Source organism: Anser cygnoides, chromosome 1 (assembly GCF_040182565.1).
Source record: "Anser cygnoides isolate HZ-2024a breed goose chromosome 1, Taihu_goose_T2T_genome, whole genome shotgun sequence".
Classification (NCBI taxonomy): Eukaryota; Metazoa; Chordata; class Aves; order Anseriformes; family Anatidae; genus Anser; species Anser cygnoides.
The window spans coordinates 65,985,407-66,004,083 of NC_089873.1; the positions used below are offsets into that span (position 1 = coordinate 65,985,407).

At 40.6% G+C, this 18,677-nt stretch overlaps 1 protein-coding gene across 5 annotated transcripts in view; it reads left to right on the forward strand.

The window, feature by feature from the left end:
* Window positions 1-18,259, forward strand: part of ERC1 (ELKS/RAB6-interacting/CAST family member 1) — a 309,043-nt gene extending 290,784 nt beyond the window's left edge. For 4 of the 5 annotated variants that reach the window (XM_066990214.1, XM_066990218.1, XM_066990216.1 and 1 more), the window contains one exon: window positions 11,232-18,259. In XM_066990214.1, the coding sequence (XP_066846315.1) occupies window positions 11,232-11,369 (138 nt within the window). In that variant the 3' untranslated portion in view covers window positions 11,370-18,259. The other variant, XM_066990217.1, reaches the window with a different exon arrangement.
* The last annotated feature ends 418 nt before the right edge of the window (window positions 18,260-18,677 follow it).

Below are 18,677 nucleotides of genomic sequence, written 5' to 3' on the forward strand. Positions count from 1 at the left end.
TTGTCTGATGAAGTCTCTACAGAGACTGTCAATCTAGCTATAATTCAGCTGCAGAAATAATCTCCCTTTCTCCCAACTCTAGTGATGTCTTGCCTTCCTTAATCCCTTCACTGGCAGTTTTTATCTCTTGTTTTCATACTATAATCCATCATTCTCCACAACCCTTTTTTCTCATTCCTTCCTATTTCAACACTTTAATTTTTAATTTTATTCCTATATTGCAAACACATTAGTTAAATGAATATAAGAAGTTTGTACCAGAAATAAATGTGACTAATTTTGTCCTTTTGACCCTGACTTTGAATTATAATGCCAGTTCTTTTACTAAATTATTCACTTCTGTGTATACGTATGTATATATATATATGTACACACCTCATCCAGTATGTAGATGAAATAGTGGCCAATGTAATTAAAAGGGGATTTGCAGGTCAGTGAACACTATCTTGAGTCCAACCTGAACACTTCAGCTCTGGTTTTCTTCTTCTGTGATGTTTAAGCATGTTTCCTTCAATTCAAGGCTGAATTTTTATTCAAAAGTTTGAGACAGCAGCTCGGAAATTAAATTACAGGAAGCCAACAGGAGCACATCTAACAATTCGGAAAGAGCAGACCTCTAGAGATAAATATGCCTGTAACAGGACCTAGATGGTACAAGACAGTTGGTCTCTGTCTTTCTACCTGTCTTCATACATTTCCTTGATTCAACATGTGCTGTGTGCCTCATTCAATATCTACATTTGTCTCTGTAGGCTTGGCACATTCCTTTTTCCAGCAGAGCCTGCTATCCCCTATGCACCAAGTCAGCATTTTTTTGTCTCTGGGATTCTGTACTCGCTGATCCAGGATTAAAAGGTTTTCAGTATAATGCATGCCATCCTCATATATTAAAGAGGTACAGCTTCTACATTATAGATCAAAACATGAGGCACATGATTTTGAATCACCATGTCTTTCAGATTGAGATGAATCAATGAATGTAAAACCGGTATGGGAGGCCATCTCTGACAACAAAAATAAAGGGTGTATGTGGGCAAAGTTTGGACACACCTGAAATTGGCTAGTCTATTATCTGTTACAGTCTTTGAATATGAGACCTATGTGACTAGGTGATGTCTTCTATTAGGTCTGTTAGGAATTAGACTCAATGACCCTTGTGGGTCCCTTCCAACTCGGGACATTCTACGATTCTATAATCAAGAGGCATAGGTGAAGAAAATGGAAAAGGCTTTCTTTGGCAAGTCCTTCTGAATAAACAGTCTACCCAAAACAGCATCTGTTTTTTTCCAGTTCTGTGTACTGGTCTAATAAAAGGTTATTTGAACTTTGCTAGTCTACTAGCAACATTTATGGGTTACCCAGTGAAGAAAGCATTCAAATGTAAATTGTGAGAAAAGAAATGATCTAAGTTGTCCCTTAGATTTTTTTGTCCTCTCCCATTATTGCCTTAATTCTGCATTACTATCCCCTCAGTTGTTTAAAGTTACTATTCCATTTGTGATTGCCATGCATCATTAATATTTGCTAAAATAAAATATAACAGTCTCTTCTGCTTTCCCATGCTCACTTAAATTGCATTTAACAAGCTTCAGTTGGAAAATACAAACTAATGATATATTTCAATTTACAAAACACATTTTTCATTTATGTCTGTGGAGCTTTTCTGTTTCTAACTGCAGAATTTCCTTTGTGTTTAAAGTATTCCCATGGGAGGGAGGGGTCAGTTTTCCAGATTTGCAGAAGCCCAGGACAGAATACCCATTTTGCATCTTCGGAATTTTAATGAGTTTTGTAAATTACTTCAAATCCAGTGCATTAAATTCTCTCCTGTCCCTTCTAATATGATCTTCTGTATATAATGCTTCACAAGCTTCAGTGGGAAAAAATTAATCCTCTTGAATGTTAAGAAGTGTTACCATGGTTAGGGAGGATACATTTAACTGAAAACCAATGACACTTAAGAGTGATGCCAATGTATCCACTTCTCACCAATTAGATTATATAGTTTCCTTTTTTTCTTTTTTAACAAATAGTTGAAAATTCATTTTCATGCTGTTGCTTTTAGAGATGTGATTTCCCACTCCAGCAACTATTATTGGTGAAGGTTGGTCCTGCTGTGTTTCAACAGTCAATACTCTTTAGATTGATGAGTTTCGTAGTCAATACTCTAGATTTTTCATACCTGCTGGGCAGACCTGGGTACAAATAGTAGGCATTTTCTGTGGCTTCTTTTGGTAGGTAAAACCAGTGTATGAAGTAGATGGAAGCTTTTCACTCTTCTAGCACATATGCAGTGACCCACGGAAACTAACGTACAAGTCATTGTTGGAAGAGCATCTGCCAGCATCAACACCGTAGTTCAAAGGGGATTATGTTGCCACATAAATAATTCTGTGGATTCTCAAAGTTTGATTGATAATTGGTACCTTTCATGTATAATAGTTTCTATATGATACCATTGAGTTCAACTGTATTCCTTAGTGACTTCAATTGATTTTAATCAAAATCTGGGACCAGAATGCTATATAATTGTTCGAATTAACTTTGTTGGCATTTTTTCAAAGACATTTTCTAAAGCTGCATTACTGTAGTAAAATTTTGGTGCACTTTTAATGAAGTCCTGAAGGCAGTATTTTATGAGTATATGGTATCTCAAAAACTAATCTAAACTGGGTGTACGACACTAAGTTGTGGGCAGTAGGGAATCTACGGTGCTTCGAACCATGTCGTTAAGTCATTCATGTGGTGGAAAACATTACTCTGAGTCAGTTCTGACCCAACATACCCAAACATTTTAGCCAGCACTGTTGCTGGAACTGTCCTCCTTCGACTAGTTCATGTCCTGTTCAACTTTTCTTATTAAAAAATTGGAGTTACCAGAAGGAAGGATGAATGTTCCAAATCTTGACACTGAGAAATAAAAATTCCATTCATTCATTATAAATAATTGCATTATCCTAGCAATTTCGATTAAATATAATATTTTCTTTCACTTTGCCCTAAACATATCATTATGTTAATATTCTTGGACTCTGTAGAACTTCGGCTACGTTTCGTATTTCAGATGGTTGCCTTGAAGTGAGGGATTTTGTTCCTATATGAAAGGAAATGACATTAAGAACATAATGATATGTTCCACATTTTTATTTATAGTTCAGTTTTTGGTTTTTTTCTTATCTTTACAAAAGGGAAGGATGGAAAAGAAACAGGAACTTGCTGAAAACCATCATTTAAATATGTTGTTGGTGCTGTGCTGCACTGTGGCTGGAAGGCAGCAGTGTGAGAAATTAAAAAGACAACCTAATACAGCAATCAGATAGACAACAGTATTTATTCCGTCAGTAGCTTAACCAGTATAAAAAATGTTTTTCATCACTTCAAATCCAGCTGAAGGTCATTCTGAGAAAAAAAAAAAGAAAAAGAAAAAAAAAACTTTATCAGAAAAGGACCTGTCTGATTAAAATAATTTTTTTACCCCTGCAAGTAGTAGGGGGTGGCATTTTGCTCCCTAGCTCCCAGCCGTCAGTGGCTCTTCCCAGCCACGTCTGACATGTCCAGGCTTCATTCATCCTGGCTATTTCTGCCCACCCCCAGGCACCATTTTTTCTGCACAACAGACCTCTTCCTGTTTCCCCAGAGGTGTTTCCAGCACCATTTGTATTGTCACCTGGGCATCAACAGCAGCCTGTAGGAGCTGGGCAGGCTTATTTCCATGAGGTGCTCTCTCGGGGGACACCTGCGATGGAAGGCAGTCTCACACCACTACTAATCCAGTGTTGTACCATAGCTTCGGACATGAGTTGAGAGAGGGAAGCACTTTTGAAAAATTTCATTGTCGCAGAAGAGCCCTTGTAGTGAAGCAAGATTATCTCCCCTCCCTGTGTACAAGCTTCAGCCAAAGCACAGACTGTCTAGGGATTCCTAGTTACTAATCCTCTCCTGAGAAACCGGGAATTTCTCTTCTCGGCTGCTCAAAATAGAGGAAGGAAAAAGGTAATAATGTGACTTCACTGCATCAGTCAAAACCTGCTGCATCAGCTAACTAGTCATGGCTTAGTTCCAAGGAGCAGCATAATTTACATTGTACGTGACTCACATTTCACTCTCATCAGAGTTAATGTTAAGCTTTTCATACAGAAGGACACCAGACTGCATATACGTAGCTTTAAAAATCAATTTTAAAATGGCATATATCCCTGCTGAATTTTTCAAGTATTAAACACACATTTTGTTATGCAAACAATATTGTAAGTGGGATAAACTTAACTCTAAATTACAAATATCTATTTTATAAACTTCCTGTATACTTCTTTGTTCAGAGTCCCCTTGCGTTCCTACTTCTGTATCATCTATGAGAAATTACTTATTTAGTTTCTGTAAAGAAATTACTCTGTGGTTTTGCATTGAGTAATTCCAAGTTACTACATTACTTCAGAGTTTATCCTGTGTTCCTTCTTGGACTGCTCTTCCATTAGCTTGTTATCTCCCCCACCTGATTTATGTCATTTATTTTTAATTTGTAATCCTATGGGAATGCATAATGTATGTTAAAGTTAAACAGCCCACTTCTGGTCTCTGTTAGAAATTAGAAGTAATAATTGCAACAATTTATATACTGCTTTAAGTGCAAATGTACTTGCTGAGGTTAGCTGGGAAAATAATGGATACGGGAACTCTCTAAAATTATTACAGTAAGTACCATTTGGAGCCTTTATATTAAATTAATGTTTTGGTTGAGGATAAGAACTTGGAATCAGTGTCATAATTCTTAAACACTGATTGAAGTTACAAACACTATCCATAAGTTGATTCTGATATAACAGTGTCCATTTTTATTTGTGCATGGAATTAGTATAATTAATGTTAATTAAGATATATACTATCAGTCAATAACTCTAATTATTCAGACTTTGGAAGGAGATATAAAGAGAAAAACATTGCTTTCAGGATAAGGTCAAGTGTTCGGTGGGGCAAGTGCCTAAAATGTTGTGTGGTCTCATTTCAGGCAGTTCCTACAAGCAGATGGAGTGTCAGCCTCTGAGCCATTACCGCATTTGTTTAAGGACAACTCACCTCTCCATGCGTTTTGTTATTAGTAACAGGTTCCGCTACTCTGTGCCTCTCTCAGATGCTGTGGTCCTCAAGGAGTTTTTCTGCAGCCTCCACTGGCATGAGACATCGCTAGGGGTTCTGGTTTGCTTGCGTAGAGGGACAGCTGGGGAGGTCTGTGGGGTGTCCTTCATGAATGAAGGTAATCACACGCAGGAGCAGCTGCGTCCTTGTGTTGCTTGTTGGCCTCACTGGGTTGTACAAAAACAAAATATTCCACAGAATTTTCTTTCTTGGAATATCTGTCAGAAACTTCCGAGCTATCAGGATTCTCCATCACTTCTTAATAAACAAAGTCCTGAACTTCCTCTTAAAGAGAAATAAGTAATGTGAAATGAGTAGGAAGAGCTCAAGCTCTGATCCTAAAATAAATGGATGCATGTAACTTAATTTCATTTAACAACCTGCTGCTTTATCCTCTCCTCTGTGTTTAGCACTTGGAAGGCACAAAACCATAACTGGACCCTCGACCCTATCTTCTAACCTTTTAAAAGTTGTAAGTAAGGACTTAAAAGAGGTGGTTTTTTTCAGATTTGTTGTGTAGATAGGTGAGTTTCCCTGTCATGTGATTGCTGCTATCAGTCACTGCCTTGAATAAACCCACAGAGTCCCAGTGGAGCCCTGCAGCCCCATTCACCAACAGAGGAGGGAAGGGGCGAGGTGTAGGTACAGAATGAAGCGGCGATTACAGACTAATTGCGGTGCCTAGTCGTCTTGCTTCGGGAGAGTAAGCTGACATATAAGGTAATGTTTAACAACCGAGACCCGGGGAAGTTGCTGCCTAGCTGCTTTTCACCATCCCAGTAAGATGCCAAATTGTGAGTAGTTACAGATGAGGGCAGTGGGGTTCACCTGTACCAGCTATGCGCAGCACAGTGGCGCCTTGCCCTCACCGGTAGCCCTGTGACACAGGCAAACATTACTCTTTGTTACCTGCAAGGACAGGATTCACAGGCAAACTTCTCCAGCCAAATGCAACGTATAACTTACAAATACTTATTTCATTCCTTCTTCCCATTTATTTATTTTGAAATTTCATAAACTACCAAAGAAATAATATTTCTGCTATTTGCAAAGCTTAGAGATGCTCAGAAATGCAGGATAAATCACGTGTACAAAGTTTTTCAAATGTATGCCTCAGAAGCCCTCAACAAATTTTTAAGGGTGTTTTTCTCAAAATAGGTGATGAAATCTATTCAAGTGTGTTTAGATATATTTAAAGCATATTTTTAAAGTTTGCATCACTCTAAAAAGGCAAGCCAGAATGCTTACCTTGAAATCTCATTTTAATTTTTAAATGAATATTTTTTTAAATATTTTGATAAAAGATAAAAGAAAACATTTCCGGATAGAGAAAAAAAATATTTAAGGGTCTAAATCAGGAAAAAAAAAAACTTTTGGATATATGTTTGAAAAAAATGTTTGGCAGATTGGGGTTTCTATATTCCTAACCCATTCTTTGGACCATTTTATAAGTCTAATAAAGTTGAGAAATAAAGGGCTGTATATAATTGGCCCTCATTACTCCAAACATACATATTTAGACTGGTGTGTCTGGGAAGATGCAAAAACTGTTGACATTTGCCCGAGGTACACTGTAGTTTAACTTATTTTCAGACAAAGCAAAGGCTAAGATAAATCAGTTGGATTTCTTTTTGTTGCTTACTTCTGTTATTTTAAGCTCTAAAACTATTTTTCAGAGTAGCCATAGTCTGATGCAAAAGCACCTGAACTTTGGGGAAAATGTGATTAGAGATCCCAACATTATAGCCTTTTAGAAGCCCTGCAGTTAATTTGCCTTTGTGCTTCTCTCTACAAGCAATTCCTTTCCTACTTTCAGCTTTACTGTCCATAGCCAGAATTCATCTGCATGAGATACATTTTTTTTTATTTGCCTTTTTTTCATCAGTGTTTGTGCAGAATTACTGAGAGGAAAATAATGCGCTGCAGAGGGAATATCCTCTGTATAAATAAATATAGAAGGTTCTTAGCTTAATGTTGCCTTACATACATGATAGGGTAAGCAAAGGCCACTGAGGCTCTGCGGAACAGCCCTGTGGTTCACCTCGTACACAGGTAAAATCATGGCATCATATTTCTTAACTGTGAACTTATTTTCCCTCTGAATGACAATTAATCTTTAAATAACTTCCAGAATATCTTGAACCGGAAAAGTACAAATGCAAGGTAATTTCATGGTGAATTTATTTATTTATTTTCACTAGTGAAGTTTAACTATAAATGGTAAAGTATTCCTATAATGACTTGCTCTAAACCCAGGAAGACAACAGTGGTGAAAAGTGTCTGAATCTGTTGCAGGTTATCTGCAAGCTTACATCCCCCTGAGACACAGAAGGTCCCTTCTGTTCTTCTGTCCCTAGATAAAGCATAAATGCTATGAAGCACTTTGGGAGTCCTTGCTATCCCTTTCTTTCCAAGTCGTCTTTTTTTACTTGTCATCAACTAGGCAAATATATCTGGCCTTCTCTTTTTTTTGTCATTTCTATGAGGCAAGTGTATGAGTCTTATCATATTCTGAGCTGAAAATGCCAACTGAAAAAGACTGTTAACACTTCTTTATTTTCATAGAAAAACGGCATAGCACTGTTTACATTTGCATTCACAAGAAGAAAACCTAGGTTACCAGGAGAAGAGCTGATAGTCACAATTTTAAAGAAATTCTCTAAATTTTGGAGTGCCAAACATCTAGGTGAATCAAGTTATACCACGGATGTTCCCCATTAAGAAGCTTGTCTGAATGAGGAGTGACGTATGCTGGTCACAGCTGTTTCTGGGAGGAATGATGTAAACAGAGATGACATAGATGATACAGAAATGCTGTAACCAGCCACACAGTCAATTAAGATGACTTTGTTTAAGTAGAAATCTCATTATTAAACCTAGATGTTCTGAAGCTAGCAAACTTGATGCGAGGCTGTCATTGCTATTTATTTCAAAGATGTTGCATCACAGACATCTGCCAGACAGCTGCACAGACTTTCTGTCTATGCTGATTTACAGAGCATTATTGCTTGCCTTCAGCATTCAGAGCAGTCTCCTCTTGATGGCCCAAAACTTACTTTTTGAGAATATTTTCTTCATCTGGTTAAATTTGTTACTTTTGTTTGATTGCATTTGATTTATTTCAGCTTTGGTGTGGGCTTATGTTGTTGGGCTTCTCTTGGTTTTATAAGAAATATTCGTATTATGCATACTTTCACATAAATGAATTGTACAACAAGAAACTGACAAGTCACTGACTTTGCCGTACTCCTTGGCTGAGGACAACAGCCGACAGGATTCTCCCTTGCCCACCAACCTCCTTTCACTTCTGAAGGTTAATCTCACCGAGGTACTTTTAAGTTCTGTTGATGTTTTACATTTTGTTGTCCTTTCTTGGAGTCTTAACGTGGAAGGTTTGGCTGGTGTACCTGGAGGACAGATCTCTGCTCAGAAGGTGGTGGAGCATGGCCCATGGGGAGCCCGGGCTGTGCTTTCCCTGCTAACACTGCCCTCTCCTGGTCCTCCGCTGGTGACTCGAGAGCCCAGAACAGGCTCCTGCAAGGGGACGGATAAAGAAAAGGAGAATGACATCATTTGCTTCTTCTCCCATTGCTCTCTGTCTCCCCTAGCCTCCACGACCTTCCACCCTTCTGATGAATGGCACTGAAATCTTTGCTCTGGCCCCAGAAGCCAAGGAAGCCGTGCCTCAGGGTCTCATATTGAAACCAGCCCCATGAATTTCCCAGCAGTAGGTGGTTTGTAGGCTGCTGTTTCTGGGGCCACGTGAGCTACTGGCGTTTCACTAGACTGAGCAACCAGAGACTCGGGACGTAGCTCCTCAGACCACATCTCCTGGCTTCTCACGTGCAGCACCGCTCCTGGCGGGCCGTGCCAGCTCTTTCAATCCTGCTTGCTGAGTGGACCTCTCCTAAGCTTAGCCATCCATTGCAGGTTTCCGACTAATAACTCTGCCAGGCTGCTGGAACCAGGCTAATCGCAGAACCGCAGCGTGCCGTTCCCGAGCCGTGATGGGTTCCTGCTGGATTCCCTCCCTGCTCCCCCGAGAGCCCTCACAGAGCCCTGCGTGCTCCCCTCCCGCTCGTTTCCCCCCTTCCCCGGCTCATGTCATTCTGTGGAGCAGGATCAGGTTGCTTTTGCGTTGTGATTCTTGGCATAAGCCCCTCTCAGATTCATATAGCTGTTCTGTGAGTACGGCAGCCAGTAGGAACAAGGCACATAAGAGCACATTAAACTAACATTCAGCACGCAAAGCCCAAATAATTTACTATATGCTACCCTGCCTAGTAAAGGGAGTAGTGGAGCTGGCCTGCCCTTTTAATTTCCTTTCTCTCACTTTTGTCTATAGAAGTGTATACTATAGCTTCCCTAAAAAGCATTTGTATTTATTCTATAGTCATTCTTAGGCTGTTTGGTTATAGGCAGTATTTCTTCCCGTAACAACGTATCAATCTTTCCTTGATACCACCACTAAGCAGAAATCTATCTGAACAGAATTTTAGCTGTAGAAACGTAACCTTTCCCCCTGCATTGCACTGTTACTGAGGTAAACTGATCTGTTGTCCTGCTGCCTGACCATTGTTCCTTGTTAAAACCTACAACAATCAGTGTTAAAGAAGTACAAAATATGCTGGTGAGCAGGTATCCCTTCACAGATGAGAAATTCCAGTGTGACATTCTTTCCGTGTCACATATGAACACCGTAGAGTTCCAATACAAATATTAATAACTTAAGAATAAGAAGTGTTAGAGGGCTGAAGGGTAATATTATAAAAAATCAAATTTAAAGGAAGGTTCAAAACCTGATAAGATAATCACTACAGCTGCTCAAAACGACGAAGACCTTTAAATGCAAAAGCTTGCAATGAACTTCAGAGCCCAATCCAAGTATATGTACCTGCTACAAATATGCTTGTCTTATATTTATAGAGAATGAATTAGAAGAAGTAATACCACCGATAAAACAGAGCAGGCTTTTTGCAATATGGTATACGAAAAAGCTGTATACTTGAAAGCTTATCCAATCTCTTTAACAGTATCGTCTGGTCTAGTAAGAGATGCTGCTTCTCCTAGTTCTGTTAGACCCTCAGACCATTGTGACTACAGTAATCCCTTAATGCTTGCACAAATTACAGCCTTACTTGGGATTCTTCTGCACAGTTTGCAGGCCAGCATGGGCTTTATCAATTGCTGGTCAGATAAACAGGTTACTGAAGGCAGATGTTTCCTGCTCTTTGCTAAGGCTGTGGGCCCCTAATTCTGGCAGTGCCATTAGATTCAGAGCTAAAAACTATGTTCACATAAACTCCAGCGTGTTGTGTGGTGTGGTTTGTAACACCATTTGTTGGACAAACAGTTTGTAGATGATACAAAGAGCAAATAAGATGAAGTTTTGAAGTTTCATGTCTCATTCTGAGCCAACTACTCTGAACAAAGAATAATCCAATAGGAAGTTTGTAGTTAGTAAACAACAAATATGTATGCTCCACCACAATTCTGTATGGTAACCTTATGGCTGAGTGAGGAGGCACCATATCTGAAAGTGATTATTTCCACAGACAAGTTAGAATTCTGGTTGTCACTGCGTGTATTTCATATAGTTATGTAACATTTCTACTGATGTCATATAGGAAGTAATTCCTAAGTAATTGCATCCTGTTATTCATGAATAAAAGTCAAACTATTTAATATACTAGCAAAATACTGTATTTTTTGTGGAATACAGTTGCTTTCAGAAAAAAAAAAAACATTCTGCAGAGGAAGGTTTTCTAATATTTATCATAAAACAATCTATTTGGGAGTAGGTAAGCCACTTACTTTTCCCGTGTTGACATGGCCTTTACTGGGAAGGTCACAAATCTGGTCCCGCAGACTGGAAAAAGTGACATAAAGAGAGGAGAACTTGCCCAGTGTCTGCAGGCTGATGATGGAGTCACCAAGGGAAGGTGTCAATCCTGGAAGTGCCCAGTGTGGAGCACTCTGCTAGCTGCCTTTCTAAAGCTGGCATTTTAGCTTGGAGCTGAGCCTGCTGGGCAGGACTTGTTATACAGTGAACATGTTTAATAGTAGAGAATGATCGCAGCTCTGTGTGTTTCTTGCAGCTTCGTGACGAGTTAGAAAAGGGCGAGAAGGAAAGCGCAGAGCTGCAGGAGTTTGCCAATGCCATCTTACAGCAGATAGCGGATCACTGCCCTGACATCCTGGAGCAAGTCGTCAATGCACTTGAGGAGTCATCATGACCTCGGCCGCTGGCCCTGCTGGAGCAGCACACCAGTGGCCAAGCCCAGTCAGTCCAAGGAGCCATGAGAGGAGTATGAAAGACAGAAAATGGAATAGAAACTTCTGGTGCACCTTTTACAAGGAAAACAAAAGCAAAAAAAAAAAACTCAAAACTACATGCTCTCTAGGTTCTTCCAGTCTGTGATTAATCAATCATGCTTGTGTTCAGCTTCTCACTGCCTTTCTACTTTAGCATCCAATTCCCCACTGACTTTGTTGATGGTATTGTGACTTTTGGATGCAGCTAAGCAGAGCTCTTCCAAGTCTCCTGAGCAAAGAAGAGGGGATCCACTGAATGCAAGCAGCTCTAGTTCTCCATGAGGTTGCAGAAGGGTAGCCTTTGCCCTTCATTCATTTATTGCTTCTTTTTTCTTTTTGGTTTTTTTTTTTTTTTCATAAAAGCTGAAAGCCTCAATTTCATAGTGCTAAAACCTAAACCTGAGTGTGCTCTGTTTATGGCTCACAATTGGCCAGTATCAGCTAGCTAGCTCAGGTCTCACTGCCTGTCTCAATACTTCTTATGTTCTTAAATAACAGAGAGAGGAGAGGAAAGGAAAGTTTCCCTATTTGGTCCTGTTAGTTGCTTCGTCTAGCAGCTGGGAAACAAGGTAGGCATACTGGTACTTTCTGTTTACTTAACTCTGATTTTTATTGTTCACTGATTTGACTCTGAAATGCTGAGTGGGGCATATTTTCAGATAACTGTTTTCATCTGTTGGCTTCTCAGTTTTTGTTTTTTCCAGCTGAAGTTTCTCATCATAGGTCTGTACCTCTTAAGTTCTTATTTTATAGAGAGCTCTCTCCGTTCAAGCAGGTGTGGTCAACAGGTCAGCTCCCAGGTTTAACTTGTATAGTTTGACCATTGCTAATTTTTCAGGCCACAGGTTTGTGAACACTAGCTGCCATCGGAATAGTTTCAGGCATTTTGTACATGAGCAGATTGCATCATTTAGCTTAGAAGTATAATTTTATAACTAATTTAGGTAAATTGGTAACATAGTTCTTACTATAATTATAATTTAATTTATTTCGGTTTAGCTTAGGTTGACAAAGAATGAGTTTGAATTCAGAGCAATAACCCCTTCTTATAAAGAGGAGCATCTCTGTTGGGGTTGGCACCCCGCTGAGTAGATAGGTATAAAATCACAGCTTTAGCTAAACCAGTGCAATTCTTATATGTATATGAGAGGCCTTACTCTTGCTCCCAGCCATCTTTGACACTCATTAAAGCCCCTGCTGATAGGTAATATGACCTGAAATAGCAGGTCAATTTGTCATTATGGTAGCAAATCAGAATCCTGTTTTATGGGTAGGACTTTCACATTCATTCTTGGACTCTGCATTAAAGGGAAGAAATGTTTTTTCTCCTAGTTGCCAATGGTTATGTGTTTCTGAGGGCATCTGCAGGACAGAACCCTTTAACAAGTCCCTGCATACTCCTTAAAGGAGGTATTCTCCTTGGGCTTTCTCATATTACTTTAGAGAACAAGGGGAGGGGGAAAGGAGACCAAATATCAACACAGCAGTGGATGAGATCTTGGCTTTCTAGTCACCAGCTAATTATGAACCCTCTGACTCCTGCGGCCATTGCTGTAACTCTAACAGATTTTACAAGTTTTAGAAACATCAGCTGATTATAGCATTCATAATCTCTCTCAGTAAACCTCCCATTCAGAGCCCTCAGTTTAATTCCATGACTTACTTTATTTTGAGCTTAAGCACTAAACTGCTACGCAAAGTAAAATGTTTCAAACCCGTTCAGAAAAACTGCATTTCTTATGTCTTTCAAATCCATGGCACAGCTCCCCTGTAGGTGCTTCACACCATATTTTTATACTTAGAAGTGACTGGTTGATTGCTTCTAATAGAAAGGAGACCAGCAAAAGTTTGAATAAGTGAAGCTGTACCCTATCTTCTTTTCAACCACTGAAAACTGGGCAAAACTGAAAACTTATATACCTATAGATTATATTGAAATAAATCACACCCAAATTCATTCTGCTGTAATGATTCTAAAGAAGCAATGTATCCATAACCATGGTGTCTGCTGGGAAGAAATATCTAAGTCTCCAAAGAAGAGGTGGTTCACGCCTTTTCTGTGTTTTGAACTGCCAGCGCTTTGCAAATCGGGACATGTAGCTTTAGTTCTCAGTGTAGTAACAGCCTGTGTCCCAAAGCTTTTTTTTTCTCATGGAACAGGAGAGTAATGGGAACCTGAATGTTTGCAAGGGGGAAATACCGGAAGGTATGTAGACAGTGACTGTACATACCACTGAGCCATGCCTCATACCAGAACCACCCCTTTGGTCCTATTATTTGAGTCAGCACGTTTTGATAGGAGCAGTTGTTTTGAAATCTTTCCTCTTGCTTTTTCTTCATCACCCCTAATTACTCACTCCAGGAATTTAATGCTGCCTGTAAAACCATCAGGGCCATCAGCCTAACATCATCACACCACCACCACCACTCCTGACTATCTCATTAACTTATATGGTCAAATCTCCAGCTGCCCTGGTTCCCTGCTGTAAAACAATCCTTCCTCTGTGAGAAGCTGTGGAATTTCCCTTATCGATGGTTCAAATGACTCCTGCTTGTAAACCTCTTACTGAGATGTTCCTTGATAGCGTTTCTGCTGCAGGGGAAGGGGGAGGGGATGGGAGCAAGGGGTGGTCATTTCTGGCTGTTATTTCAATTGCATTTGTTTGCTGCGTTGCCCGTACATCACAGGAAAGCTCCCAGTTTCAGTGCTGGTTCTTGTGCATCCTTAACTCAGCTGCCAGCCTGAGGCTCTGTTTCTAGGTTGGAAAGTGCCTCAGCAAAAAGCATGTTGCTGTCGTGACAGCATGTTTAGGACCCATGCATCTGAAACCGGGTGAATCTCACTGTTTACACATCTCCCAGCTTCATCCCTGAAAGGATTTGTCAAGCCTGGCTAGTTTTCACACTGGCCATTTGGTCTTTATCTGCAAGCCACACACCTGCTGTTCTTCCCATCTGGATTATTGGGCCTTTGTAAGTTTTCTCGTTAACTACTGTTATCTTCTGGGGCTTCTAGACTTACCATCTTAAACATTGATCTTAGACCTCAGTAAAGTGCTTTCAGGGAGAGAGCAGATCTCATTTGGGAACAGACTTGATCCGACTTGATCTCCATTGAACTATTTCAGATAATCTCTCTGATCCTGTGTAGATAGAGATCTTGTCACAGTGAATAGCTTGGGGAACTATGGGATTTGGGAGATGCTGCTGGTCACTGTTGAGCGTGACCAGTGAAAGCTTTTCCTTTTGCTTGTATGGAGTGCCACACCGCTGGCCTTAGGGTAATTAATGGATTTGGTTATTGCAATCCATCAAGAAATTGCATATCAGGCACATGCAGAAGGGCCATATGTGTGCATATACCATGATGTTCATCCAGTTGCCTAACCCTCCCCAGCTCCTTTAAAATCTGCTATCCGGGTGTCAGCAGCCAGGGAGATGCAGACAGTTTCCTAGCACAACAGTCCTACACTGCAGCACTTCTGGGAAATTCGGGGGCCCTTCCTGCTTCATGGGCCCCCATCCAGTTCCCAGTGTGCCTGAGGAAACTTGCTTGTTCTTCTTCTCTTCTGTGAACTTCCATTTGCTGTGGGAGTTGTGAAAGTCCTGATTGCTTTGATTTTTTTTTTCTTGCAAGCTGTCATTTGTAGAGAAACAGAGATGTAAGGCCTTGAGAAGCTCTCTGTAGAAAATTAAATAGGTAATTTTAGCTGTGTTTGGCTAAAAAATAACTCAAGCCTGAAGCCCATGTACAGTGTAAAAGCTGACACCCCAACCATGATGTTGATGATATCCATGAGCCCAAGTACATATTTTCCTCTGAATCAAGCCTCATTTAAAACACTAAAAGGACATTATAACACTAGAGTTGCAGTGTGAGAACATTAGCACTATTTGTGATTGGAAGAAGAATTGACTGGAGGGCTCCCAAGTGAAACTCTAAGCTTCTGGTATTCTCTTTCATTTTGACTGCCTTTAACCAGCTATCCCTCTAGAAAATGCCAAACTCTCTCTGGAGTATCCGATTTTTGCCAAGTCCAGGGGATGGAAGGCGAAGGTCATGCGATGCACAAGATTGTTTGTTGCAGTTTCCAGTTGCACTGCTGGAATACACCTTCTCTATCAGATTTGCTGGTACTTTGTGGCTCTCGGTATTTTGCACAAGGGAGCATTAATGTCATAAGCTTGTACACACAACCCTGTTTTTTGAACCAAAGGGGCACCTATTTTCATTTGCCCTCTAATTCCACCCATTCTGCTGCTAATGCTCAATTTGTTGGGAAATTTCTGCAACTGATAAAAGGTTAACAGGGTTGAGTCCCCACTCCTGTACTAATTGCCAATCAATGCCACTGAAGGGCTCTTTACAAAGAATGTGAAGAGCCTTGTGCTGATACCATTGTAAAGCAAAAATTTCACTACATAAAATAACATATGTATTTCTCAATGACACTAATGAAATAAAAAGGGAAATAGTACAATCAAGGCATCTGACATTAAAGGAAGCCTCTACTCAGCTCAACGTCTGCACTGAAACGGGGAATCGGGGAGGAAGCAGAAGGCAATGGATAACTAACACTGCCCCAGTGAAGCTGGTGGGGTGGAAGGGTCAGGCGAAGGGCGGCCTGGGCGGCCACCGCTGGCGAGAGCAGCCCCGCCAATCAGTCTTGTCAGCGCGGTGAGGAAAACGAGTGTCTGGGGGGATTTTTAAGCAAAATAATGTTTTTAATTGTTTTTTTCCACATATACGGGAGGAACCTTACACATCAGCAAATCCTTCTGAACAAAATGGCTGTGTCCACTGACTATTAAAAAAAAAGAAAAAAAAGAAAAAGAAAAACTGTTTTGAAACTTTTTAGTGTCAAAAGCATAAACACAGAAATCCTGACTTTTTCCAGTGTGTGTGGTGAGTGCTGTAACCCTGTCATCAGTATCTCTCCTGACTTTTTCAGGGGTGTTTTCTCCTGTTTTGTTTTCTGCTTGTCGATATTGTCTGTGTGGTCCTAAGGCTGGGGCAGTTACCAACAATGTGTGTCTGTTGTCGGATTAAAAAAGATAGTAGTAGAACCGAAAAAGATGTGTTTTAAAAATATATAAAAAATAAACTTCATCAAAAGGAATTCAAGTACAGAAGCAACAAAGCCTTGACTCCTTCTCTCAGGATTGTACGGAAAAGGATTTGTGGGCTTATAATTATAACCGGTGGCCTTTTGCAGGCTTTTGAGGTCCAGGAGAGCTTGGCCTCTTCGAAAATGTTACGAACCCTGTATTGTAAACTCCTGCTTTCCCAGTTTTATACTGTACATGCTACACGTGTAATACAGAAATGGGCAGAATGAAGGAGTATTTTGGAAATCAGTCTTTTCTAGTAACAGTCTCCTACATCGGGTGTCCCTTAAAATATGAACCATTGATGTAAATGGATCAGACACTTTGGCCAAATTTTCACGGTCTTCTGGATTGCACCTGTAAATGCCAGGGACACATGCAAGTGCAGATTGGCTGGAATAGTTACGAGTGGCGCGTAGGCCCATTTTCAGACTTGTATCTCCTTGTGTCCAGTAATGACCGCATATCCACAGCAGTTTACGTTACATTAAAGGACTAGCAGCTGCCTTCTGCTGTGGTTTCCTCAGACCTAGAAGGAACAATGTGAGGATAAACTGGCATGTAATGTAAACAAACAAACAAAAAACCAACACAAATTGCTTTGCCTATGATACTAGGTAAAGAACTTCATTAAATTATTTTTTTTTTCTTTCAAATTTAATTATCATCTGCTATTTGTCCTCATTTTGCACATCCAGTTTGGATCCTGAAAGTCAAATAAATTGATTTTGCTTTTAAGTAGATTTTTCTGCCTTGGGTTCTAAATGCTTGTCTGGTTTTATTGCTCAAAACATTATTTTTTCCGTTTGGACTGACAAAAACTTTGATCTCTTCATCAGTCATGTGTAGTCTCTTTTATTATGAAATGTGGTTGTCATCTAAAATCCAAATTTGAAGCCAAATTTTAAAAGTAGGCCTCGTTCCTTTAATCTCCCCCACCTTGCCAGCTGTGCATGGACATGGCCAAGCCTCAGTCCTCATGAAGCACGGCCACCCCTTGCGTTTCATTTGGCAGTGCTTGGGACATGCCCTGTCCTCTGTGCCTGCTCAGGGGCAGCTGGCTGCACGTGGCCCTTTCTGAGATGCTTGTTACAGTATATCTGGGGAGGTTTGGGTGGCGATTGCCTTTATCTGCTCAGAGTCTGAAGGAGGATGAATCAAATGGGACCATGAACAGGGGAATAACTCCTGTGCTAGTCTAACATGCCGCTCCAAGCCCACTACAATAGCACATTGCTGTTTCCCTCCAAGACAGTAAATGATGAGGGCCACACACCAGGTTCTGGTTCACAAAGTGTGTGTTTGGGGGGAGGCAATCTGGAGGATTGCCCCAAGGACTGAAAAAGCTGTGGGATGCTCCATCCAGTCTGCAGATTTGTGTCCCTCGTTTGCTTTGGAAGAGACGTGTTGCACTTTAGTGGAGGGGGAGACAGGCTTTGGATATGGGATCTAGTGTACTTGAATTCCTTTTTGAAATAACAGCAGCGGGAGACATTGATGTCCGTGATGCAAGTGTGCACGCTGCCTTCAACTTGTATGTGTTTTATCGCTGGAGTCATGTTACTGACAGGATAATGAAACTGCAAAGAAAATGTGTTATATTCAACTTTGCCTTGATAATATAAACACTTTGTTCATTTTTTCTTCTTTTTTTATTCACAGACTAAGTTCATCAGGAAATTATAAAATTATTTAAAAATTCTGTGCCATGTCTTCATTTCAGTGAATCTCGGTGCATCTTGCTTGGTACCCTCCCTGCACGGCGAGGATTGGTGGTCATGCAGGAGGTCTGGGCAGCTGCGTGGCTGTTCCTCGAGAGCAGGCTCGGGGTCGGATCTGCTGCCCCAGATCTGGGGCAACCCTGCTGGGGGGCTTGGCTCCCCCCTGCACCTGGCAGTATGGGTGGGCATAGAGGGGCTGCTGCAAGGTAAATGTGAGCAAGCATCAACAAAGGGGTGTCCCAAATACCCTGGGAGCTCATGGGCCAGGTAAGTGGAGATAAGTGAGCTGTTCTCTTTGTCTCTCGCCTGTTTTCCAAATAAATGTGACTTCAACGTTGCTAATGAGTGACTGAATCCCAGATGTACATCCAGCATTGAGCCAATTTCAGGATCACGTCG